Genomic DNA, 26,090 nt, shown 5'->3' on the forward strand with positions numbered 1-26,090 from the left:
TAAGAAAGATGCCAGACATTTCAGAGATAGTTAAAGAAACCAGTTTGATGATTAAGAAATCTATTTACTCTGAGCAAGTCTAGCTTTAGCTTCAGCCTTTAATGAGCATGGTCTTTTGGGAGAGTCCTGGGAGGGCTGGTTACTTTATCTTTAGACATGCTTGCTCATTTGAAAAGGTGTCCTGACAACGAAGAGTGAGCTTGTGTTCTCTTCCAGAATATCTGGGCAATTGAGACCCAGGCTTTTCTGTTTTTTCCTTAAAAAAAAAAAAAATCCTTGCAATAGTGATTCTTTCCAAGAAACTATCATAAGTATCTCACAAGGGTTCTCAGGGTACTGTGTCAGACCAATATTTGTGTTTTTAGTTTATCATAGATAATCTCTTTTAGATCCTTTTTAAAAATCCTAATTTGATACCTTATTTTTGTTGAAGGAGCAGAGCAGACCCAGGAAGCTCAGAAGACTAGACTAAGCAGACAAGGATATGTAGTGTCATAGCCAAAATGCTGGCCTGTGTGTATGAATTTGTCATCCAGGGCTCATCTACAAGACTTTAATTTTGTCTATAAAATTCCATATCATAAAATAATAATTTTTTTGTTTTTTTCCCCTTTTCTGACTTATTCCTACCTTTGGGATGTCTTATTTCAAAATAAATATAGCAATCCAGGGCAGAAAGTAAACTTAAATGCTATTCATGAAGAATAATCCATTTTTTAAGCTGACAAAAAAAGTTTAAGTGTTTGAGCCACAATCATCTCAGAACATCAATAATAAAAAGAATCATGGAAAGCAAGTTCTACAAAATGATTACAGTGGCTCGCAAAGCAGTTACTAAAGCTTAAAAGTCACATGTCAGCATGGCGATGACTTAAAATTTTTCTAGCAAAATATCATGTTTTTCATACAATCTGCTGAATGTCAGCACATTTCATGTTAGAAAGAGGCATGTGCCCATTTAAGCAACTGCTCTGCTTTTGAGAAACAAACATCGAGAGGAGTTGCCTTAACTGGATTTGTCATTTTTTTAAATTCATATTTGGTTGATACATAATAGACATATACATTCTCAGGATACACGTGATAATTTAATACAGTCATATAATTGTTATTTTCACATTTTAACACAAAAAGGCTTTCTGTTTTGTTGCTGTTGTTTGGTTGCCCTTTGCTCAGCATTTACTTCGAGCCATGCATTGTGCTCCTTGTTTCATGGATCACCAGCCATTTTCACTTATACCAAGCAGCACGTTGCCACCAGCCTGCCTACCTTCATAGTTGTCAGACAAAAAACGGTTTTCATAAGAAGGAAAATTTGCCAGACTATGTTTGAAGGACCAGTTTAACCAAATTATTTATACTTGCTCCCTAAATCTGGACACGTCTCTTTCCTGGTAAATTACATTACACTTTCTTTACATCCTTTCTTTATGTATTTGTAACCCAAAGTGGATGTTGTTTACATTAGGTTTGAGTTAGGCAAAAACCTTTTTCCCTTAACTTTAAGGCATTTTTCTAATTTGATGTGAAATATGTATCTATTTTTTTTAAAGCGATGTGTCATTTATATATATTAAAATTTAGTGTAGAGTTTTGCAAGCTTTGACAATTGTATGCAGTCAGGTGTCCACCATGATTATCAAGCATAGGACTATTCCATCACCCCTGTGAACCCCTTCCCCCCCATGCCTGTTTGTGGTCAACCTCTGCCCTCATGCCCAGTCCCTGGCAACTACTGATCCATGTTCTGTCCCTATTGCAAGAATGTCATATAAATGGAATCATATAAAAAGAACATGTAATTTTTTGAGTCCAGTTTCTTTCACTTAGCATGATGCATTTGAGATCCATCCATGTTTTTTGTATGAATGGTAGTTTGTTATTTTTATCACAGAGTGCTGTTCCATTGTATAGATGTACAGTAGTTGATTTATTCATTCTTCACTAGTGGTACATTTCCCCCCCCAATTTCTTACAGTTATGAATACATCTGCTATGAACATTTGCATACGAGTTTTTGTGTGAACATAGGTTTTCATTTTATCTGAGTAATTACCTAGAGGTGAGATTGTAGGATTGTATGGTGAGTATATTTTTAACATCATAAGAAACTTCCAAACCAATTTTTTTTTTTTGAGTTGGAGTCTCACTCTGTCGCCCAGACTGGAGTGCAGTGGCCGCTCCTGGCCACCGCAGCCTCGACCTGCTGAGCTCCAGCGATCCTTCCACCTTGGCCTTCCAAGTAGCCGGAATTACAGGCATGCGCTACCATGCCCGGCTGATTTTTCAAACCAATTTTTTAAATGACAGTAGATTTTGAATTCCCACTAAAAATGTATAAGAGTTCTAATTTCTCCACATCCTTATCAGTACTAGGGTTTGTCAGTTTTCAAAAATTGTATCTATCCTAGTGTGTGTGAAGTAATATCTCATTGTGGTTTTGATTTGCACTTCCCTGATGCCTAATGATGCATCTTTGTGTGCTTCCTGAGTTCTTTATATAGTCTATATTCTTGTTATCAAACCTGTGATTTGCAAATATTTTCTTCTGATCTGTGTTTTTTGTCTTTTTGTTCTCTTAATAGTATCTTTTGAAGAGCAGAAACGCTTTATTTTGATGGTCTTGCCACTTTTTCTTTTATAGATTGGGATATTGATGTCATATAGAAGAAATTTTTGTCTAACTAGGGTCACAAAAATTTTCTCTTGTATTTCCTTTTAGAACTTTTATAGGGTTAGTTTTTTTTACATTTAAGTGTTTGATCCATTGAGTTTATTTTTATGAGGTATAACCAAAGTTCATTTTTTTTGCATATGGTGTCCAATTGTTCCATACCACCTGTTGAAAGCACCAGTGAGTTTTAAGTTATGTTGACATTTCTTTCAAAATAAGTTACTTAATGACTTTTAAACTATTTAAGATTATTGTCTTGCATCTTTAAAATGGAAAGAAACATTGCTCTAAAATACCTTAAGCTTTAATTAATTAATTAATTTTGAGATGGGGATCTCACAGTGTTGCCCAGGCTTGTCTTGAACTCCTGGACTCAAGTGATATTCCTGTCTCAGCTTGTTGAGTAACTGGGACTGCAGGCATGAGCCACCACGTCTGGTTCCTGAGCTCTAAATTGTCCACACTTGATATATGAGTTTGGCTCCTTCCTCTTGAATAGTTTGTGTTCTCATTATTTTAAACAGCAGATAACAATTTATTTGTGTATCCATAATGGTAAAGCAAAGAGTAGTCATATCTGAGAGCCTAAGTTCCAAATTCAAGAAATTTCTTAGAATGAGAGCATACAAACATGAAAAACCATTATATCCTTAAAAATTAAGTCATGCAAATTATGGCACAAAATAGAAATGCAGCTTTAATTATTAACTGAGCAGAATTAAGTATTCCTCCTCTGTTCTCAAGCACATTATCATACTTCCATTATAACTGTTCTTATTTTATATTATACATACTTCTTTCTATGTAGAATCCCTTCTCCAGACTCAGGGCAAAGGCTATGGCTTAGTCAGATTCTTATTCTCCAATGCCTAGCAAAACTTAAAACCCAAAATGTAACCAAAAAGATTTGCGTTAAATTGAATAATGCAAAAATTTCTTAATGTGAGTTTGAACAAGTACTGGTTGAGTAGTGATATATACAGATTTTACATTATCATATTTCAATAATTCTGAAATGCACATTTTTTCATGTATTGGAAATAGGGTCACTTCTCTAGTTGATGGCACCTTATGAAAGCTGTAGGCTCAGCAGGAGATGATGGGATCTCTATAAGCAGTAGTTGCTGCCTGTGCAACGCAGACCTGGCCAAAGCCACTCATGTTGTGTGTGAGCTGAGTGCTGCATGTTGTTGGTACTGAATGTTTTTGTCTTCTGAAATGTCTTCTCAAAGATTGTGTTATAACTTGGTATTGAAACAAAAGCTGTTGTGTAGGCAGAATGGCACGGAAACAACAGCGAGGAGTAAATCTGACAATGGTGAAGCACATTGTCTAACGGTGTCTGCAAGAGCTCTTTAAATCACCATAAACTACGAAACAAGAAGGCATTACATCATTTAAATTGGCAGGAATTTTTCTTAAGTGGTACATAAAACAATGATGAGATTTATAATGCATGTCATCTTAGATTGGATGAAATACACAATTTTTGTTCTTTGTGGCCTGCCTAAGAGGAGAATGGACTCTCAACAATTGCTTCTTGTTGCTGGAAGATGAAAGACATGCTGAAGGGTAGAAAATGGCACAATATCATGCTCATTCAGAATAAAGAACATTCTGAAAATTGTATATTTCAAGTTCCACTCCAAGCATCTACGTTAAGAGACTGAAAATCAATTGATTGATTACTTAAAAGCTAAAAAGACCCAGGGTACTGGGTTGTAATCAGTGTGGCTTTATGAAGACCCAGTTCTATCAGTTCAGCTTAATTTCTCTTTTTGAAAAAGTATGTGCTTTTAGACAAATCATTGGCCTAAGGGAAATAAATCAAAAACAGAACTTTTGTTTCAATTTTATATGACATTATTAATGACAAAGTTGGAAGATGGGTGTGGATGAGACATCGGAGCAAATGTTACTCCAAAGGCATGGATTGAGCAGTCAGTGGCCTCTAAAGTATTTATTATATGTAATTTGTCCATCTACCCTACTTATTGGCCTCTCTCTTAACTCCATTTTCTGGCAGCTCATAAGTTCAGAAGAGAAATCAACATGACCTTGACAAAATTGATCTATCTTTTGATTAAGCGTGGATATAGTTTTAGTAACGACAGTGAAAGACAGTGTTCCACGTTATTATAAATTTTATCTTTTCTCCAGGTAAGGGAGAAAATATATTTTGAGATTTCTTTCAGCTACAGAATTTTACTACCTAATAGATTTTTTTAAAAATGACTTGTAATAGGGTCTAAACTATGTTGTGGTAATTTAATATAAATTAGTATTATAATATTACTTAGGTTTACCTTATTTATCATTTGAGAATCTCAAAAGCTCTTTTATTGGTTGCCTAATTTTTTGAAAGAATTTTTGTATCAAAGAAACAATAACTTCAGAATTTTGAGCATTTACCTTGTTTACAGTCACTAGTCATGATAAGCATTATATTATTGTATACTTGAGGCATGCTGCATAAAAGGAAACCTATTACATACACTAAATTGGTATTGTTATTTTTAGTCACCTTTTATAATTCTGATATGTGTTTTTAATTCTCAAAGAATGAGAATATAATAAAAATTACAGTATTTTAATTATATCCAGATTGATTGGATTATTTGGAAGTTAATCTCAGTATATCACACTGTTTCAAGGTTACTATTTGCTGGCTACAAAAATTTCTGGTTAGTGAAATTCTGTATATGTGTGTTCCTTTGCCATGTATGATTGCACCTTAAATAAATACAGGACAAGTATATGATCTTATTCTTTCTTTTCTTTTTTTTGAGTTGGATTCTCACTCTGTCACTCAGATTGGGGTGCAGTGGCTGCTTCCAGGCTGCAGCCTCGACATGCTGGACTCTGGCGATCCTTCCGCCTCAGCCTTCCAAGTAGCTGGAACTACAGGCGTGCGCTACCACGCCCGGCTAATTTTTGATTTATTGTAGAGATGAGGTCTCGCCAAGTTGCCCAGGCAAGTCTTGAACCCGCAGGCTCAGGCAATCCACTCACTTCGGCCTCCTAAAGTGCTGGGATTACAGGCTGAGCCACTGAGCCCGGCTCTTTCTTTTCTTCTGAAGCAGTGTTAATTCAGCTCTACCAAACAGCATGGAATAAAGTTATTACGAACACATATTAATTTGTGCCACATTTTAAGTTATGATTTTGTTGCTTTTGTCAAGGTCATCAATGACTTCATGTTCCTAAAGTCTATGGTTAATTTTCAATGTTCCTATTTGACCTGCAGCTGCGTTTGTCACAGGTGATCACTCCCTTAGCTTGGAAACACTTTATGCCTTCAGGACACCACACTCCCTTGATTTCTCTCCTGCTTCCCTGGTCTCGCCTCAGTCTCCTTGCTTGTCCTTCCTTGTCTTCTGACTGCTTCATGTTGGGGTGCCTCAGGCCTCATTTCATTGTCCTCTTTCTGTCTATGCTCAGTCCCTTGGACTCTCATTCTGTTTTATTGGCTTTAAGTACCATCTATATGCTTATGACTCCCAAATTTATACTTCCAGCCCCGAACTCTTCCCCCTATTCCTGATTCTTATAACCAAAGCCACTGCATGTCTCTACTTGGTGTCTCATAGACACTGCAAATGTCCAAAACTGAATTCTAGTACATGCCACTCCCTGCTACCTGCCATATTTGCAGACTCCATTTTAGTTAGTGGCAGTTCTGTTCTCCCTGTTACTCAGTTTACTCTTCTCTTTTATATCCTTACCCAAGTTTTTAAAAAGTCCTGCTGATTCTGCTTTTTAAAATATGTACATATTCTGACCACCTCCATGTCCACTACCCTAGGCCAGGCCACCATCATCTCTTACCTGGATTAGTGCATTGGTTTCTCAACTGCTCTCCCTGTTTCCATCCTTGCCTTATGTTTTTTTTCCCTCTCCAACACGGCCTACAAAGTATTTTATAATGAAAGCCCAGTCATGCCACATAGTTGTTAAAATCCTCCGGTTGTTCCCCACTTTACTCAGAGTAAAAGCTGGAGTTCTTAGAGTCATCCTGTACATTTCTATGCAATCTGATCCTTTTGCGATCTGGCCCTTTTGTGACTTTTCTGACCTTTGTCTCCCCTCCATTAAGCCTTATATCTCCCTTGTTGTTCTTGAAACACAAAGACATCTTCCCACCTCAGGGTCTTTGTACCAGTTGTCCTTTGGCCTGGAATACTTTCCTCCATAGTTCCATGCTCATTGACTTCTCTTTAGGACTGCCACATATACTTCTCAATAAAAGTCATCTATAATCACTTCCACCCTGTCAATCTGCCTAATTCAGTGCTGTGACTCTGCTCGCTTTCAGTCTTTGAGTAGTTGTCACTTCTCTGTGAGGTCAATCCCAACCACCTAATTTATATCTGAAACCATCTTGGCTCTCTTGGTCTCACTTATTTTAATTTATTCTGCCCCCCTTGCATATAGATCATCACTTAATAGACTGCTTTAATGACTTGCTGTTTTGATTGCTTACTTTCCTTTTCTAGAAAGTAAGCTCCATGAGGGCAGAAATAAATACAATAAAATGTGTTATTCAAGTGCAAATATTGATCAAGTCATTAACATCATTAGAGAATTAAACTACAATAGTTTTTTTTAAGTGACTAAGTAGAAGAAATGATGTGCGTGTGCATGTGTGAGCATGCACAGACACACACACTATATTACCATATTTTTATTTACTCTCTGCATTAAATGTCAGGATACCTGTCACATAGTTGACCCTCAATAGTTATTTGTTGAATTAATCATTTTAAATGTGTACACATTTTAAGAAAGAAGAAAATTGTATTAAAATTGTAATACTCAATTTATACTGATAACAAAAGATTAATACAAATCATATTTGACTTCTGCGATTACAAGAGGTGCTCACAGTGGTTACCATCAGTGTCCTGACAATTCTGATTATGGCAAACTACTGCAGGACTTTTTGCTGGACGAGGTCTCCTGGATCTTCCCTTGTGCGCATCACACACAGTGCCATGTGTCTCAAACTTATCACAAATGCATGCAGTTGTTAGGCATGTTGGAGATTCTGTTGCATACTCAACGCCTCCATTGTCATTGTACTTCCACAGCGTTCTTGAATTTCAAATGCCACTTCAAAATGGTCTTGCACTCCTTGAATGACAACCCTGCTTCTACCATTTTCTTTGTCCTGCCTATCACATGGTGATGCTAGCATTCATTTGATTAATGCCATCTTTTGAGTGAATGTCATATTACACAGTGTTACTATACTTCAACTTTTAAAAGTAATACATAGATAACATCTCTTAAAGTTTGTATACATTTTTGGGGCACCCTTGGTATTAGGTTTTTAAATGTGTTCAGAATAGAGAAGAAAGCAAGTCAAAAAGTTTTTAAATAGATTTCATTAGATATGTGTGCATAGGGCGTTAAAGCTTTAATTTAAGAAAAAAATTTGTCTTCCAGCTAAGTTATCCCTATATGCTTTATCTCACACAAAGAATTGTTAGCTTACATTCAGAAAACTTGGTACCTTATCATAAAACAAAGGAATCTCAAGTGATAATCATTCAGCAGCTATGTTTGATAAAGCTTTTTCAAGTTTAATTAGCATTTATGGATCTTCAAAAGGTGGTTTAAAAACCCCTGCATGTTATGTATTGATTCATAAATAATATTATAGCTTGCTTTATTGTTATTTATGGTACACTACAATAAAATTTGTGTTATTCATGTGCAAATATTGGTCAAGTCATCAACCTCATTAGAGAATTAAGCTACAACAGTTTTTTAAGTGGCTAAGTAGAAAAAATGACATATTAATAATATATTTTTATCATGAACTGATATCTTTTCTATAAAATGATGGCACAGTAAGTGTTTGCATATATGCAGAAGGAGTAAGAGGCTTTTTAAATAAGTAATAGAGTTTTTATCAGAGGATTTAAAGCAATGCGTATCAATAGTACAATGGTCCTTAGTAGCACTTTATATACATTAAAAACATTCACAAAAATGATTTGGAAAAAGGATTTGGATTACCTTCTTCACAGTTATGATGCCAACTTGGAAATTGGGGTCTGTGCTAATGTCAAAGGCATCTGCACCATCTCCATCTACAATGGTGTATTTCATCTCTGCATTGATTCCTTCATCCAAGTCCTTGGCAAACACTCTTCCCACAGTGGAGCTAATTGGAGCAGATTCCAACACACTCATCTGATAATGTTCTATGAAGAAAAGCAAGAATGTGCGTTTGTGATGATATGTCACTCTAAACAAATGCCTCATCATTATCATATCAGGCATGTTGTGCAAAATGTCTTTTTCTTGGTTCAAAATTAAAACCTGAGTTTTACAGATGAAAACCAAGGTCCAGAGAGGCTGAGCTAACAGTCATACAGGTCATAGCCTGGACTGGATGTTCAGTAAGGAGGAGTCAAAATAGTTTGACTGTAATCCCAAGAGTAGGACAGGATGAAAGCTTTGTTTCTCATTCTAGTGAATCTACTTTCAGAGTGGTAGGAAGTACCCTGCTTTGCGATCTTTCAGTGCTACTTAAACTGACATATTTCCCCAGATGTCAATTTCTTCTAAGACAGAAAAGGTGCTGTGGTCATAAAACATGTGTTTACTGTTTATAGTTAAAATGCCTACCTTTCCCTTCACAGCCTGGCCAGTGTGCTGGGCGTCCATCTCTATGACCACCTGCTCATAGGCTGTGGAGATCAGTGATCTATAAAGGAGGAACAGCCACAGACAGCAGGGTCCATCAACTCCATGTGTTGTCCCCCAATGTGTCCTTGCACCTAAGACTGCCCACTGCCTGTCTCTGATGCTTCATGTTTTCTTGTTCCAGAACAAAATCCCAAAAAAGTTCTCAGATAGGAAGCTCAGAGTTGGCAATGTTCTTCTTTTTTACTTGATATCCTGAATTCACAATTAAATGTAGTTTATTTTCATTTCCATGAAATTGTATCTTTGCCAGGTTACCTTTTCTGGGACTCTACTTTTTAACATTCTTAATTATTTTGTCAACCATATTGTGAATGACTATGTAACAAAGGAAAATCATACAATCACATTTTCAATATGCGCACGGTTCCTTTTATTCTAACATGCTTTGCAAGCTATGGGGAAGCCTCCAGTTTGAGAGTTTGAGTTTCACAAAGATTTGGGGAGGCTGACGGCACCCAGCCAGCTCCCAGCACAGTATCTTGCATTGGAGAGGAAATGGTGCTTACAAATATGAGTTGGGAAATCTTTAATGTCTGCACTAATCTGGCAGGTAATTGGATTTCATAACCTCTTTCCATTCATTCCCGAAGTTGTTGATGGGTTACATTTTATTATTGGTGAACTTTCAGGAAAAACAAACAAGCATCTGCCTACAATTTTTCCCATCCCAGGAAAGATACGATATGTGTTTAAACATATACGTACAATTTCTACACGTGATGCATCATATTAGAAATAAATAGCTTGAGATTTTGATATCTTATTATATTTGGTTCAGTTAAAGGTGACTGAGCTTGTTCAGTGCAAAATAGTAGGTGTGTCATTTTGTCAACATCTCATAATTAGTTATGGCAATATTTTGTGAAGAAGAAGCAAAATGGAATTTCTACAAAGAGGAATCAGAAGATTATTTAGACATAGGAGTATATCCAAGATAGGTTTAAAGAATAGTGAGATCATCTAAATTTAGGTTGAGCAAGTAGATGATGAAATATTTAATAATGAGATAAAACAAAATTTTAAAAAGTCCCCAAATCATGACCATTTTAGAGGAAACAGATAATGTGTGAAAAATGTTTAGAGGCACAGAGAGTTAAATTTTACGTTTCCATTTTGACTTCCATGAAACATAATTCATACTTCCACTCTATCCTAGAATCTCCATTATAAAAATATTTTGAAAAGCAACAACTCAAAATGTTTCATTTAGAATAGCGGTACGATGTTGGTTTTGGGAGCAGCAAACCCCAGTTATCCTTGTATTTTGTTCTACTGTTGTGAAATTGCCATGTCTGGGGTAACACCACTCCCTATAATATGTCCGAATCCATCTACTTATGAGTAATGTAATAACCTGGTTCTTCTGCCCCTTTTTGCCTTCATCAGAAATGCTTGTTTAATGTCAAATTTAAGAAGCCAAAGTTCAAGGATGGTCAAGAATTTGCAGTCTTGAGGGTGCACAATGTGAGCCCTTCATGAAGTAATTAAGATGGAACTCATAGGATCACCAAAGCACCAAAAAGTCCATGCATGTGGCATTTCCTTTTTAAAATTATTTTTATTTATTTTATTTTGAAAAAAAAATTTATTTTAAAGACGTAGAGTGCAATTCAGGGTTAGGTATACAAATGTACATTATGCAAGTACCCTTGTAACTTCCATGATGCCATAGTGTTCTGTACTGTAGGACAAGTCAACTTATTAACCTACTCACACCCTTTGTGAAATGCGTATTTAGTATCCTGCCTTCTTCTATTATGCGTGTTCATGGGGACTTTGTGTATACCAGTTGCATGTCAATATTTGAGCTCTCTTTCTGTATTTACATAGATACAATGGAAGGTTCACTTGGTCTGGCTGATTCAAAATGCAGCTATTCAGCTAATAGTCGGCCTAATCTGGCTTGACTCTTTTTAATTAAAAAAATTACACAACAGCAACTCTTTTTCCTTCTCTCATTTCTCCAGTGACTCCCTTTAGGCATCTGCTTCTCAAACTCATGTCTCCATTCCTGGGCTCCGTTCCACAGTCATAGCTCTATATTTCCACCTTCCTTAAGGACATTCAACCTGATTGTCCTGCTGTCACTTCATATTCAAATCTAAATTTGTCTCCCTCCTTTGCTGCCATAGTTCCATTATGCATTCTGGATTTCTATTAGTAGTACAATCCTTCTCCCTGTCACCCAGACTTAAAATATTGTTGTCATCTTTGACTCCACCCTCTGCCTCTCTTCCCTTAGCCAAGAAATTAAGAGGCAGAAGTGCATGTTTCTTATTTGTGCACTTCACTCCTCCTGCTGTTTTCTTGAGTCTTTATCATTTCAAATCTGGACCACTCTCATTGCCTCTTTTTTTTTTTTTTTTTTTTGAGTTGGAGTCTCATTCTGTCGCCCAGACTGGAGTGCAGTGGCCACTCCCAGCCACCACAGCCTCGACCTGCTGGGCTCCGGTGATCCTTCCGCGTCAGCCTTCCAAGCAGCAGGAATTACAGGTATGCGTTACCACGCCCGGCTGATTTTTTTTAATTTATTTATTGTAGAGATGAAGTCTCGCTGCCCAGGTGGGTCTCGAACCCGGGGCTCAGGCAATCCACTCACCTCAGGCTCCCAAAGGCGCGGGATTACAGGCTGAGCCACCGGGCCTGACTTCTCATTGCCTCTTAATAGACCTCTGCTTGTAGTCTCTGCCCGCTGGAACCCATTTTGTACCTGGCTACCAAATTAGCCTTCCTTTAAAACCCTCTCTTTCTCAGAAACTTTTCTATGACTTCTTTTAGAGACACAACACATTTGAAAGAGCCAGTCTCAATTTTAGAGGACTTTGATCACTAAATAACATAATTTTATTTTCCTTCCGTACACTGTTCTGTGTCTCATACCTAGAATATGCCTGGAACAAATATTTTTTGAATGAATGAACGGCATCCTCCTTCTGGAATGTTTTCCTTTCTAAATCTGTTATATTCTTCAGCCTCCTGTTGAAGTCTCACCATTCTGCAAAGATTCCATTCATCTGAGTTTATTGTGAATGCATCATTTTGCGCTATCCAAATGGCACACCAAGTGCTAACTACTGGTTAACTTTTCCTGTGTATAAAATGTGCCCTTCCCAACTGGATTTTAAGTTTCATAAGGGCAGCAACTAGGTTTTAAGCATCTGGGTCTCTCATGCCCAGTGCCCTTACAAAGCAAATGCTTGGTGCCTACTTATGGATTGATGGTTTAGGATGGTCATATGGTCAACTAAGCTTTGCCTAGTTTCAGTGCATGAGTTCTCAGCAGGTCAATCTTGCCCCCTAGGGAGCAAAATTTGACTTTGGGGGCCATGGTGAAAAAACTTAGCTGCCATAACAGTTGTGGCCCACTGAAGTTCAACTGTATTCAACAAACCTTATTCCTTAGTATTTAGTTTTTTGTGGGGAGTGGACATGGCAATCAGACAAGAAAAGTCCGAAAAGATTTTGTAGGGAGGAGATAATGGAAAAAAGTTTGAGAAACGATGGTTTAGTACTGTGGAAAGCTGGGACTCAGAAAGAAAATGGTTATGTGAGAATTGCATGATGAATATAAGGAAAGGAATCCATGAATAATCGAATTTGATGAGAAAACTCAGGTGCCTTTCTCTGTACTTCTGTGACTGGTAGCTCTCTGGCCTGAGATCTATACTTTCCCGGGTTAGGTACTCACTCTGGGGAAAGCGGGGTGGGTTATCATTGACATCCGAGAGAGTGATGTTGACCGTCGTGGTCCCAGCTAATCCTCCAAGCTGCCCTCCCATGTCCTTGGCTTGGATAATCACTTCGTAGTATTCTTTGGCTTCTCTGTCCATGTTCATGAGTGCTGTCCTAATTACACCTGCAGGAAACAGAAACGACTTTGTTTTTTTAAAAACAAAACCATAGGTCCAGTTTTTAAAAAAGTGCTTCCTAGGTTTCTCCCTGGTGCACGGTTCATGCTTAAAGGCAAGTTGCAAGTCACCTGCGTTTCATTAAACTTAAGGTTAAAAATCCCAGTTTCAAAAGAGTGCAGTGCTGAAACCAGGAGTGAATAAAAACTCTTCCAGCAGGAAGAGCTCCGAGGACTGGTTTCCTTCGGCAACATGACTAAAAGTGAACGGGAGGTGGCAGCAGTGGCTTTCTTCCGGACTTGAGAAATTGCAGTCCAACGCGATTTCAGGCTGCTCTGCCTCACCCAAGAAAACTGGGGCTTTGGGTTAGAAAACAAAGCCTTGTATGTCTACAAATCTGTGCATTTAGATAAGTCACCTTCAGCTTTTCAGCCCCTACAACCCTTGTGGTATGAATGACTTTCCTGTGTGTAACTCACCCCCTTTTTCTTGCCTCGCACTACCTGTGAGCAGGGTTGGAATTCTGATTGGATTTTCCTTTTGTTATATATTCAGTCTGTTTTGTTATGCTCTTCTGTTTACCTCGGTACTTCACTGAATTCCGTGAGCTAGGACATGAAAGATTCTCTGTGAGCTGTTTATTTTTACCGTGCATAAGAGATGAACTTCCCCAGACAGTAAATAACATCACAGTGAGATGATACGGTTTCACTTAAGAAGAAGGGTCGAAACTAAAACCCACTGAAATGTGGTGGTGTGATCCTTCCGAGGATGGGTGGTAATGTTTTATCTCCCTTTTGACCCTTCAACTTAGAAAAGTTGACTGCTATGCACCCTAGGCAAAGACTAGAGGTTTATTTACTGCTGGTTTACAATGTGACCCTTGGCCAAATAGACCTTTTGCATGAAAAGGGAAGGAATTGGGAACAATCATCTGTCCCTGGTTTACTCCCATAATGTATAGACGGCATTATAGTAATGACATCCTAAACGATAGATGCAGCATTTTCTTCTTTTAAATGCCCCTGTGGGCACAGCAATAACTATCTTTTCATGTATTTTTGACCTTAACACTACAGATGCCCCTTGGGAACTGTCAAAATAATATAAGATTCTTCTTAGCATATAAAGGACACATCACTCTCTTCCTGCCCATAATTTTCCTCCCTGTGGGCACCCCTTCATTCTCCTTCCTCCCATTAGTAGAATTGTTAAAGTTACTGTTTTATAGAAGTCCCTAACTGTGTTCATTTCTTTCCTCCTCCTAATTTACACTCCCTCACTTACTACTTTTATGATACAATTTTCTGAATGTCTGGTTCCCCTTAGGACTTCTGAAAAGAAAATCTTTCACGTTGCTAATAATAGAAATGTACTTTTTCTTTTTCAAATGAAGAGGTGACTTTGAGTGTTTACCATTAACTTCTCTGTGGCTGCGAGTTTCTTTACTCAAGTTCCTTGTTAAATACTCTCAGGTCCTCTGTTTTGCCTTGTATAAAATGGGAGTGATAATACTTCCTGTATATTTTGCTAGTTCACAAGATTATTGGGAGGCTCAACTATGGTAATTTCATGAAAGCAGTTTAAAAGGGAGAAAGCCTGGCACAAGTATAAGCTAATAATGACATAATTACTCTGCCAAATTCAAACGTGTTCAAGGGAATCCTTCATAGATTAAAACGAAAATTCTGTAGTCAAAGCTCTCGGGTAAAATGGAAACAAACAAGCAAACAAAAACTCCAGACTTCAGTTAGTTTGTCCTTTTCTGCCACATTGCTCCTTGCAGGTTCAGCTCTTCCTGCTGGCCTCCCTGTTAGAGCTTCCCAGTCAGGACCTGCCTTCTGGGGGCCACATCCTATGTGCCTTTCCTCCCTGTTCAAAATGTGTCTGCCCCAGCAAGCATTCACTCTGGCCTTGTCACCTGCTGAGTGCAGAATGGTTGGCTCAATGGAAAGAGCATCAGACCATATGTCAAGGGACCTGTCTACACTAGATGAGTTTTATTAGCTCTCAGTTTCCCGATTGTTTATCTGCTAAGTGAATGGTGATGGACGGAATGATTCCCTTAAGGCTCTTTCTAGTTTCAAAAAATCAATGATTCTAGTTCTCTAGTGAGACCTCTCAGGTCTTCTTGGATTTATAAAAACCTTAGTAGCCGAGCTCGGTGGCTCAGCCTGTAATCCCGCGCCTTTGGGAGGCTGAGGTGAGTGGATTGCCTGAGCCTGCGGGTTGGAGACCTGCCTGGGCAGCGAGACCTCATTTCTACAATAAATCAAAAAATTAGCCGGGCATGGTAGCACGTGCCTGTAATTCCGGCTACTTGGAAGGCTGAGGTGGAAGGATCGCCAGAGCCCAGCAGGTCGAGGCTGCGGTGGCCGGGAGCGGCCACTACATTCCAGTTTGGGCGACAGAGTGAAACTCCAACTCAAAAAAAAAAAAAAAAAAAAAAAAGGACCTTAGTCCCTGGGAATAAATATAACCATAGGATTTTTTGAAGGCTAATAAGGAGCTATTTTGGGGGAAGACAGACGTTTGCCCTCTCCAATCAGACATTACACACTATCCACATGTAGCACTGCTCTTAACCACCAGAGTAGTGCTGGTGTTTTTACTCTCTTAATCCTAAAGCTTATAACAGTCTCCTCTGGTTCATGCACTCCCTTGCGAGTCCTTGGAAAGGAAAGTTGAGTCTGTCATAATAGGAGTTAAAAATTATTAGAGAATAAAGTAAGCATCTCTGACTTGACTGTTGCATCAGATACCTGTTTTGGAATCCACAGAAAAGTATGGCTGTCCCTGGAGAATGCTGTACACTACCCGGGCGCTGTTGCCGTAGGTTGGGTCATCTGCATCTGTGGCTGTCACCTGGATGACAGAGGTACCTGGGCAAGAGAAGTAGTGGAAATCTGTTGAAGTCCAAACGCTATGTTTGCTTCATTGGGAGAGTCATCCTCACATGCCTATTTAGTAAGGATAAGTTATTTGTATTATAAATTCTGAAAAGCCAGTAAGGACAACACAGCCTTTGGGCTCTTTATTACTCTTTTGATAAGAGCAAACTATTTACCTCTCATAAATCAAACATTATCTACCTATCTCTCTATCTAATCTAATCTTTTGTTTTTAAAGGGTCAGAACAGGCTTATTATCATTGTATACTATGGCTGATTCCAATGTCTAAGTAACTTCCTGCCTGCTGAAGGACTTGGTTGTCATTTTGGGTTCAGTTTTATAGTTTGTGAGCTATTCCACACATTCTCTCTGCCTTCGTGTGCACAAACACACACACACATACATGTATAGGAGAATCTTCTGTATTAACTGCTGTTTGTGAAAATCAGTGAATAAATCACCACCTTACCCACTGGGGACATTTCTGGCACAGTGGCGACATAAGGTCCATCCAGGAACTTGGGCTCATTGTCATTGATGTCTTGGATTTTGATGATGAATTCTGACTCTGGCTCCATAGGCCTGCCCGTCCGCCTGTCTAGGGCTTGGGCCCTTAAGGTATACTGGGCTCTTTCCTCTCGATCTAGCCTCTGAATGGCATGGATGTCTCCAGTGGTGTCATCGATGGTAAACACAATGCCTGCACCTTCTCCCGAGAGGATGTATTTGATGGATCCATCTCCTCTGTCCATATCAGAATGAAGCTGAGGGAGGGTGGGAGATGCACCAAATTCTCATTATGGATATGAACAGGTGTCAGAAATAAACTGATTTTTAATTTGGTACAGACATCTGACCTCCACACAGAGAGATTTTTTTTCCCCACTCAAATGTGTAAAAAAAAAAATCTGTCTACAAAGAACTAGTGCATTGGACATGATTGTATCAAGGAGAAAATGTAGGTTGATGAATAAGTAAGGCTTTTCCCATCATATTCAGCATCCTGGACATACTACTATTAAAAAAAAAATTCCTCTCCCTGAGAAATATAGAACACAGGAACTCTGAAAAGTGTAGATCCTCAGTGTGAGAACAGCAGTGAGTCTAATAAGGAGAAACCCTGCCTTTCTACTCAGGGCAACAAACAAACAAGCCTAAACATCTTAAAATTTTAAAAGTGCTATAAATTAATTTTGGTAGTACAAAATTTTTTTTATGAGAATTCAAGTTGGCTGATGGAGTGGTTGATGAGTAGGCTAAAGCCACTGTAGCAGTGAAAATACAGTGGACTCTTGCAAGTCTCTGACTCTGATCCCAGTTCTGTGTTTCCATGCAGTAGGATCATGCTTCCTTACGTTTCTGATGTCAAATGAAATTTGACTGCTGGTTCTTATCCTTTATATCAGTGTATCTCTCCTTTTGGTGGGATCCGTTTTGGGGTTTGTAATTGAGTCATTTAAGTCTATATGTTGAGTTAGAGACTTGCTTTTATCTGCCCATTCAACTATACTACTTCCCAGATTATAACAACTCTTGAAAGGAGCCCAAGAGCACAGTTTTTAACCTCAGGGCCAGAAACATATTCCTGCATCTACAATAGCTATTTGTATATAATGTGTGTGGGTGGCAGGGACTCTGGAATTTTGTGCTATTTTATAGGAAACAGTCTCTTTCTACAGGGGGGCAACACAAGATTAGTTAAATTTCGTAAGCCACCACTCACTCTGTTGTTGCCTGGATTATTAGCACTTGGCATAATTCAGCAACGAAGCTTGTGAGAATGGTTTATAAAACAGACAACCTGTTATAGGCTTGGGGTAGGGAGGTCAATATATCTTGCCCGGACACTGTCTATGCCAGTTATAAATTGAGGGCCTTTGACAAATTGTTTTATATTTCTAAGCATTAATAAATGTCATAAGTGTGAGAATAACACTACTACTTACTCTGAAGGGTTGTTGGGATCCTTAGAGATTAATGCATGTAAAGCACCTAACACAACGTCTTTCCCATGATAGGAACAGTATAAATGGGGCCGAGGATGATGATGATGACATATATGCATAGAGGAATGTGTGTGAACATACTCTGCTGTTCTCTGCTCCCTTCCAGCCTCCAGGAGTGCAGCAGAGAAGGCAGAAGCAACGTGCTGGCTTTCTTGTTGATGCCCAGTCCAATGGTAATCACTGCAGAAGGCTGCCTGAGGCACGACCGGACAGTGTTACTCTGAGGATTAACCAGCATGAACACCAAGAGGACACCCGAAAATGTATTCGCAACATCCTCAGACAGTGATGGGGTTTGGAGGTTGTGGCTGGCTTTAAGCTGATCTCAGATTGACTCAGGGCCAAATCACGCAGGCAGTGGTTTTGCTGCCTAGAGGAACTCAGCTGTGTCTTATCTAGAGAAGGGAATATGAGAATAAAATCGACTGAAAAAATAGCTGTAGATTTTTTTCGTACTTAAACTATTCTATTTAGAATATAAAATTCTCATATTTTCTCATTCTGTATACAGTATTATCTTTTTTTTTATACCCCAAATCTTCTACTTATGTGGTTAAAAAAGTAGAGGTGCCCAGCTCTCATTGTGTGAGAATACAAAGCCATTTCATTCGGACCTGGGTCCAAAGAAATGACAGTCTATTCCATTTGGAACTGTGTTTCCAGGCCGAGGACTGGATTGGGAGGAAAAGAGGAACAAGTATTTCAGAATGTGTTTTAAATTTTAAAATATTTTAATATATATGTGTATATACGTGTGTTTATATATAATGTATAGGTCTATAATTTCGAGACATGTTACATAGGATTTAGAGTGAAATATATTAGTTTAGGGCATGGCAGGTTAGGGAAAAAAAAAAAAGAAGCTGACAAAAAGAATACCCAGGACTGTTTTGAGGTGCTCTACTTATCATCCAAAATGTTTTGTCCTGTGAACCTTAAAATACTAAGCACACTTGTGATTACTACAGGCCAAGGGTAAGTGCTTTACTCAAGGAGAGTGCTTAATAAATAAGGCCGGGTTCAGGGGCTCAGCCTGTAATGCCAGCACGTTGAGAGGCTGAGGTGAGTGGATTGTCTGAGCCCAGGCAACTTGGCAAGACCTCATCTCTATATCAAAAAAATCAAAAATTAGCCGGGCATGGTAGCACACATCTGTCGTTCTGGCTACTTGGAAGACTGAGGCAGAAGGATCGCCAGAGCCCAGCAGGTCAACACTGGGGTGGCCATAAGTGTGCCATTGCACTCCAGCCTGGGTGACAGAGTGAGACTCCAACTCTAAACAAACAAACAAACAAACAAGCAAATAAATAACAGCAGCCAACCTCTGCTGCTAGAGGCAAAACCCCGGTTCCTGAGGTCCATCAGGCTGGTAGGTGTCATGTGGCGTCTGAACGCAAGCTCGGATGTGTTATCTTTATTTTTCTCTGGGTAGGGAGAAGACTTTGAAGAACTGTCTAAACTGTGAGTTCCTTGAATACAGGGACCATGTGATCTTCATCCTAGTGGGAGTCCTGATCCTAGTACACGTCCAGTGAAATAGTATTAGAAGAAGGGTGTAGAGGGAGGGCTCAACTCTGCTGCTACCTTTGCTTTAAAAGAGCTAGCAATGCCTGCATCGTGACCATTTGTATACCTAACCCTGAATTGTACCCCACATCTTTAAAATAAGAAACAAAGAAAAAAAAAGAGTAAGCAAGCATCTTCCAGTAGCATCTGAGTGTGCAAGGGTGGTGGGGAGAGGGAGCGGGAGGGAGAGGATACCCACAGGGTAGCAGGGAGAGTATCAGCTATAAAGGGGGCCACGGTCTGCTTACACAAAACTGATTTCTGAGGAATATAATTGTATCCGTTTGGGGCCTAGTCAGGAAACAAAGCCTACACATTATTTCAACAGAGAATTTAAGACAGAGAACTGAAAGGCAAAAAGGAAGTGCTGAAGTATTAGAAAGAGAGCAGCTCTGGGAAAAACAACCAGGGCCCCTCTGGCTGGGGCAACAGAGGGCTGAGGTTGGGGACCTTGGCATCTAAATTTTTGGAAGCTCTGGAGGCAGGACCTGAGACCCCCCAAGGAGGGACTGTTGCCCTGGGGACTGGAGCTTTGAGGAGATGTCTCTGTCCCCTGTCCTGCAGAGCCGGGACTCAGATCTCTGAGAAAGGGATGGTGTCCCGTGGTGTTGATATTTCTGAAGGGGTGTGATGAGACTGGAGGTAAAGGCAACGCGTCTTCTTCTCCCTCCTCCTTCCTCCTGGTCTCCTTCTAGTACATTCTGTCAGCAGAATGTCAAGGGAAGCAGGCCAGTTGCACAAGGAGAAATTGTGGCTTGGAGAGTCTCTTGCCCACTACAAAGCGGAGTATGGCAAGGTGAGTATAGAGCTGAGAGACACCAGCTTAATAACCCACACAGCAATGCACATTCAATATTCTGCTTTACCAGCCATAGAATACGCATTTGGTATCGAAAACTGCAAAGAAGAGACATTAACGGCTTTTCTCCAAGTCACTCAGCAAATTGGCAGTGTAATAAAAATGTGTTTTATATTTATATATAACACCGACTGCGCATCAGCTATTTGGATGAAGGTGGGAAGCTTCCGAGTAGAGTTGGCAACATGTCGTTATGTACATCTTGGGAAAATATTTTTTTCCCTAAAAAAAAAAAAAAAAAATCTTCTAGGCAGAATAAGACAGGTAAGTATCTCTTTTAGCCTAATAATTCTTTAGTCTTCAAGATCTTCAGCCAAAGGAGCAGTACTGATGGGAAGTACACATAGATTCTGCAAATCCTAATTGATTTAGGATTTTGAAAACCAGGGTGATTTTTCGCTCCTTTTGTGGTCTTTCAGTGTGCCTCGGGTAGTTCTGGGAAGGCAGTTAGGGCTTACAATTTGTGGTGAGACAGCTTCTGTGTAGTTGTTAACCTCGATATGACTTGGTCGCACAGATTCGTGCACAAGCACAAGCTCTCAGCATCTCCCTCTTTGCATATGTCAATATAATCTAGCTTTAACTCGACACTACCTGGTCCCTGGAAAGCCCAGTGTGGATTTTATAAGGCCATACCAATTACAGCTGATAATTGTTGCCGTACTCCTTTCTGAAATAAGCAAATACTCTGGCAGGCTCTCTAAACAGACATTTTCCAGAGCTGAAGGTGACAAGCAGAATGCCCCTGGGTAAAAAGAATGAAAGATGGATGAATTCCCTTTCAGAAGAAAGTAAAAAGGAAAAGCGCCTGCATAGGTGAATATATATATCCATCTTCATCATGTGGCAATAACACATCTAATTCTGGGTAAAAACTTTCTCTGATTGTTGGCATGTTGATCAGGTCTCATGACAGTTGAGGTGCACCAGCCTCCTGTATCCTTGGTTGGGGTAAATAGGAAAGGGTGAACACTAATTGTGAGTACTGGTGGGTGCTGCACAGCCAAGTACGAGTGACTCCTCAACGTCAGAGATAAAATGTTTAGGAATTAGATTCAGTCAGATTTCTGATCCTGTCTTAATACACTCACTCTTGTGTATCCTCAGGGCTAAACCTAAAGACACTGGTCACATACAGGGCACTGTAGAGGAAAGCCATGGCTTTGATGTCAGAGCAATGGATATTTCCATGTGGGCTTTCCCTGTTACCTTTGGTGTAACTGAACAATAAAACATAGACTTTCTAAGTCTCATTCCCTGGATTAATTATACTTACCTCACAGCATGGTAATAATGATTAAATGATCACCTTTATGGGAATGTGACTGACACACAGTACTGTTAGCTACCCTGTGTGTCTGCATTTTTTTTGTGGTCAGTTTTTGTGGTCAGTTCTTGCTAGGTACTTGGTTTTGGAGAGGTATAGACAAGATCAGGGAACGATGTCTAGTTTCTACCCTTGGCAGAAGGAAAGAGAACCCTGATTTGTGCATGCACACAAAGCAGTTACTGAATACAAACCTATTCTTTTATTGAAGTTACTTTAGCAGTAGCCATGTATGTCTATTTGGAAGACATTTTTTTTTCAACTATGGGGAAGTTAGAAGTCGTTGGAATTCTGAGTAGATTGAAGATTTGTTCCTGGTGGGAGTGGCTTTTTATCTGGGACCTTGAGGAATTCGATTGTGGCTTAAGAGAGGAGGTCCTAGTCAGGGCGGCGGCATGGGCACTTGACTGGGGTCCAGGAATGTGGTTTGTTGGAGGCAGTAAGTAGATCCAGCTTGATTGGGATCAGGACCTGATTTGAGAAATTGTGAGAGAGAGCCTGAATGAGGGAAGAGGAAGTCCTTGAACTATATGCTAGGAGCTCTGATAAGCATTCAAGAACTACAATGCTTTCTTAATCAGAGGAGCGAGATGAGGAAAGGGTGCTTCAAGGAGACAAATATGTCAAGCCCCGGAGGAAGGATAGGAAGAGTCTCTCCACGGGGAGACAGGCAGCACCTGCTGAGTGAATCTAATCATGAAGAACAAAGGATTGTGGTCACGATGGAGCCTGGAGAGAGAGAGGTGAATCTCAGAGACCCTGGTGCAGAAATATTGACAGATATGGTGACTGACTGTACGTGAAGGATAAAGGAGATGAGAAAAGAACTCAAAGAAAACTCACAGGTTTTGAGGCCAAGGGATTTGCAGCTGCATTAGGTATGCATTACTGAGCTGCTAAATTCCCATAATGAACTCCATATACTTCTATTATTATTACTTCTACTGTAACTCTCACTACTATTTCCTGCTACAAGGTAATGATGAACCAGATATTGTGTGACGTGCTTTGTGTGCATTGGCTTATTTCATCCTTACTGCACCATGAGCTATTCATTTATTCATTCATTCATTCACTAAATATCTTTTTGTGCACCATCTATGTGATAGGGGCCATATTAGGCTTTGGGGATAAGACGGGAGCAATGTCCTTACTCTCGTTGATCTGAGTCTAGCCAGGGGCTTCAGACAACAAACATGTTGACAAAAACTAAGTCAAGTCTTACAGGTTGTGCTTGAAAAAAAAATGGCAGTGAGAGACTCTAACAGAAGTCTACCTTAGAGAGTGATCAAGGAAGGCTTAAACTCAAAATGAGCCCTAGGGGATGAAGAGGAGCCAGGGAAAGGGCATTTCATTATGGGGAACAATAAAGGCAACACAGCAGATGGTGGGACTGCCCGAAGTGGTGAGTGAGTGAGTATCATGGGGGATGGCTGGACACCAGGGGCAGGCTGGGTCAGAAAGGAATGGCCTTGTAAGGTGCGGGGAGGTGTTTGGAGGGTGCAACACACAGTAGTGAAAATATATAAGCTGAGGAGTGACATAATTGTTTTAAATTTTTGAAAAGATCATGGTGGAGAATAGATGGGAAGGAAACACAGGTAGACATGAGGAGATTGGTTGGGAGGGTAGGTATTTGGACAGGTGAGAAATAATGATGGAAGAGGAGACAAGCGGAACAAATGACTGGGGGTTATTTTGGCACCAGATTAACACGTTTTGCAGATAGAGAGAATGTGGGAGTGGGGGAAGGGAAAGAATGACCCCCCAGGTCCCTGGTGGTAGGAACCGGGTGATGGCAATGCAAAGAGAGGGAGAATGGGGCAGCTTAGGTTTGGGAGGCAAAACAAGAGTTCTTTACTGGACATGCTACACTTGGAAGGCTGGTGAATCAAAAACATGGTGATGCCACATTTGCAGCAGGATTTATAACCTGAAGTTTAGATGAGTGGTCTAAGCCAGAGATGGATGTTTTGCATTTCTTGGCATAGAAATTGTGTTTAAACCCACGGGGGTGGTGTGGAAGTCCACCTAGAGAATGTGGAGAAGAGGCCAAGACAGAGTTGACAAACCTACCAGGGACTGGGGTCAGGTGAAGGAGAGAACCCCCTCAAAGGAGCCTGAGAAAAAAGGATACAAAACAGGGATTGTGATGGTCATGACACTGAAAGAAGAGAGTGTCAAGAAGGAGGGACAGGTCAGCAGTGACCAAGGTTGTGACTGGGTGGTGTCATAAAATAAAGCCACTGGACTGGGTATAGGGAGGTCCCAGGGAGCTGTAAAACTCCCTCTCACTGCTTAACTTAAAAACACAGCTTTAGTGCAGTGGTGGGGACAGAAGCCAGACTATGGGGTTTAGCAGTGAGTGGGCGTTGACGGAACAGCTTGTGTAGACAACTCTTGAGAAGCAGCAGTTATTTTATTCTTCCCACGCGACATTTGAGGAAACAGAAGTTAATGGGGTTTGGTGACTTGTCCAAAGCCACTTGAAGTAATTGGCAGGGTTGTGCTTTGAACCCACATGTGTTTGGATCCGAAACCCACGTCCTCAGCCTCTGTGATAAACAAGTGTTTAAGTTATCATTTGAATGAATTATTTATTTTCTAATTAGTTCCTTGTCTCCCATTCTCTCTTACATGGCTGCTTTCACAAAATGGTCTCTGATTAATACCCAAATAAAGTAAGCACAGGAGAAAGCCAGGATTAAAAAAATGAAATAATGATAGATTAAATCAAGGGAATTCGAGTATAAAGTTTAGCAGTATATTCATTCATTGTCTCCAGCTATCCTAAAGCACATGCTGGAATCTTCTGAAATGAAAAATGTTTTATCTTTTTTTTTTTTTTTTCATTAAATTTGGGCCTCAGGCAATACCTGTGGAAATGCTTTGAAAAAAAAAGATACAAATAAAAAACCCTCTACTTCCCTCTTTGCATTTCCCAATTTCTCTCTACCCAATTCTGCCATTCCCAGAAGGCTGTTGCCGCCTCTGTTGGGACTTACTGACTTTTGCAGGGTCCAAGGCTTTTCCTCCAAATCCCAATTCCTAGTTTTTCCCATTCGGAACAGAGCTATGGACAAAGAGAGAAAACTTTCCTGACTGGCATCTGACAAAGCAAAAGTTATATTTTAACAAAGTGTCAAGTAACGTGCCACTAGTTCACATTTTTCTCAGGCCTCAGACACGGGCTAGGTAGGCGAGCATTTGTATTCAGTTCATATTCATATTTCACTTCAATGTCCCACACCCCAATACTTTCTCTTTCTACCTGGTGCTTCTTACCTTGCCAACATACAAAGGGTCGGTCCCAGTGTATTCTTCCAGGACAAAAAATTGGTTCCAGACCCAGCTCCTCTTCGTCCGTTGATGTGACTGTGGATTATCTGACAGGAGTGCTTCTAATTCGCCTGGTGGTGTTGGGGTGCCCGAGAGAACGGTGGTTGTAAGGTCCATCAGTCCCCAGAAGTACAAGGACATGCCAAGTCCCAGCCAGCTCTTTGCATTGCTCATTCTACCAAAAGTCCACATGGGATTGCCAGGTTTTCAGGAAGTAAAGACTAGGACGATAAGCCACTGGAAGTTGAGTACTTTCCAAATTAAAAAACCACACCGTTTATTGGACACTTACGCCTCCCAAATGAGATCCTGATTCAAGTCAATCTGCTTGAAGTTGACTTCCTGTCAAGTTAAGGAAAACACAACGTGATGATGTCAAATTCTTTCCTGCAGGCGGGCTGTAAGTTTTCAAGAAATGTCAGTAAGTATTCCGTTTTCTACTCAATGAATTAAAGAGTCATAACAGGTTATTTCTTTAGAAATGTTTGAGTAATAAATAATATTTTGATAAAAAAAAAGACAATATATCTTGCTATAATTAATCCCAAACTTTGAGTATGGATTCAGTGGGAATAAAACTGGTGAATAAATTTCTTTTCAATGGTAACTTAGCTGGAGGGTTATGCTGTATTATTGATTGGCTTGAATTAATAGTGTGCTCTTTGAAATATTTATGATCAGACAGCTTCCTAAACTCTTAAAAAGAGCATTCATTCCCCAAATTTACAGCTAATAACTAATATTTCCATTAGCCCAACTGCTTTTCTTGGCTTATTAAAAAACAGGAAAATCAAACTACCTTTTTTTCTTGCCACCCACAATTATCTTGTGTTTGCCCTTGTTATTGATAATGCTAAGA

At 39.7% G+C, this 26,090-nt stretch overlaps 1 protein-coding gene across 1 annotated transcript in view; it reads right to left on the reverse strand.

Annotated features, from left to right (window-relative positions):
- The window catches only part of CDH20 (cadherin 20), a 50,593-nt gene extending 25,019 nt beyond the window's left edge, over window positions 1–25,574 (reverse strand). Inside the window, exons 1-5 of the mRNA XM_008057024.1 lie at window positions 25,178–25,574; window positions 16,604–16,898; window positions 16,005–16,124; window positions 13,083–13,250; window positions 8,699–8,886 (exon numbers count right to left, since the gene is read on the reverse strand). Of these exons, the coding sequence (XP_008055215.1) occupies window positions 8,699–8,886; window positions 13,083–13,250; window positions 16,005–16,124; window positions 16,604–16,898; window positions 25,178–25,423 (1,017 nt within the window). The 5' untranslated portion in view covers window positions 25,424–25,574. The remainder of the gene's footprint in view (window positions 1–8,698; window positions 8,887–13,082; window positions 13,251–16,004; window positions 16,125–16,603; window positions 16,899–25,177) is intronic.
- Between the last annotated feature and the right edge of the window lie 516 nt (window positions 25,575–26,090).

Source organism: Carlito syrichta, unplaced genomic scaffold, assembly GCF_000164805.1.
Source record: "Carlito syrichta isolate Samal-C Ts95f unplaced genomic scaffold, Tarsius_syrichta-2.0.1 Scaffold302611, whole genome shotgun sequence".
In the NCBI taxonomy this organism is placed as follows: domain Eukaryota; kingdom Metazoa; phylum Chordata; class Mammalia; order Primates; family Tarsiidae; genus Carlito; species Carlito syrichta.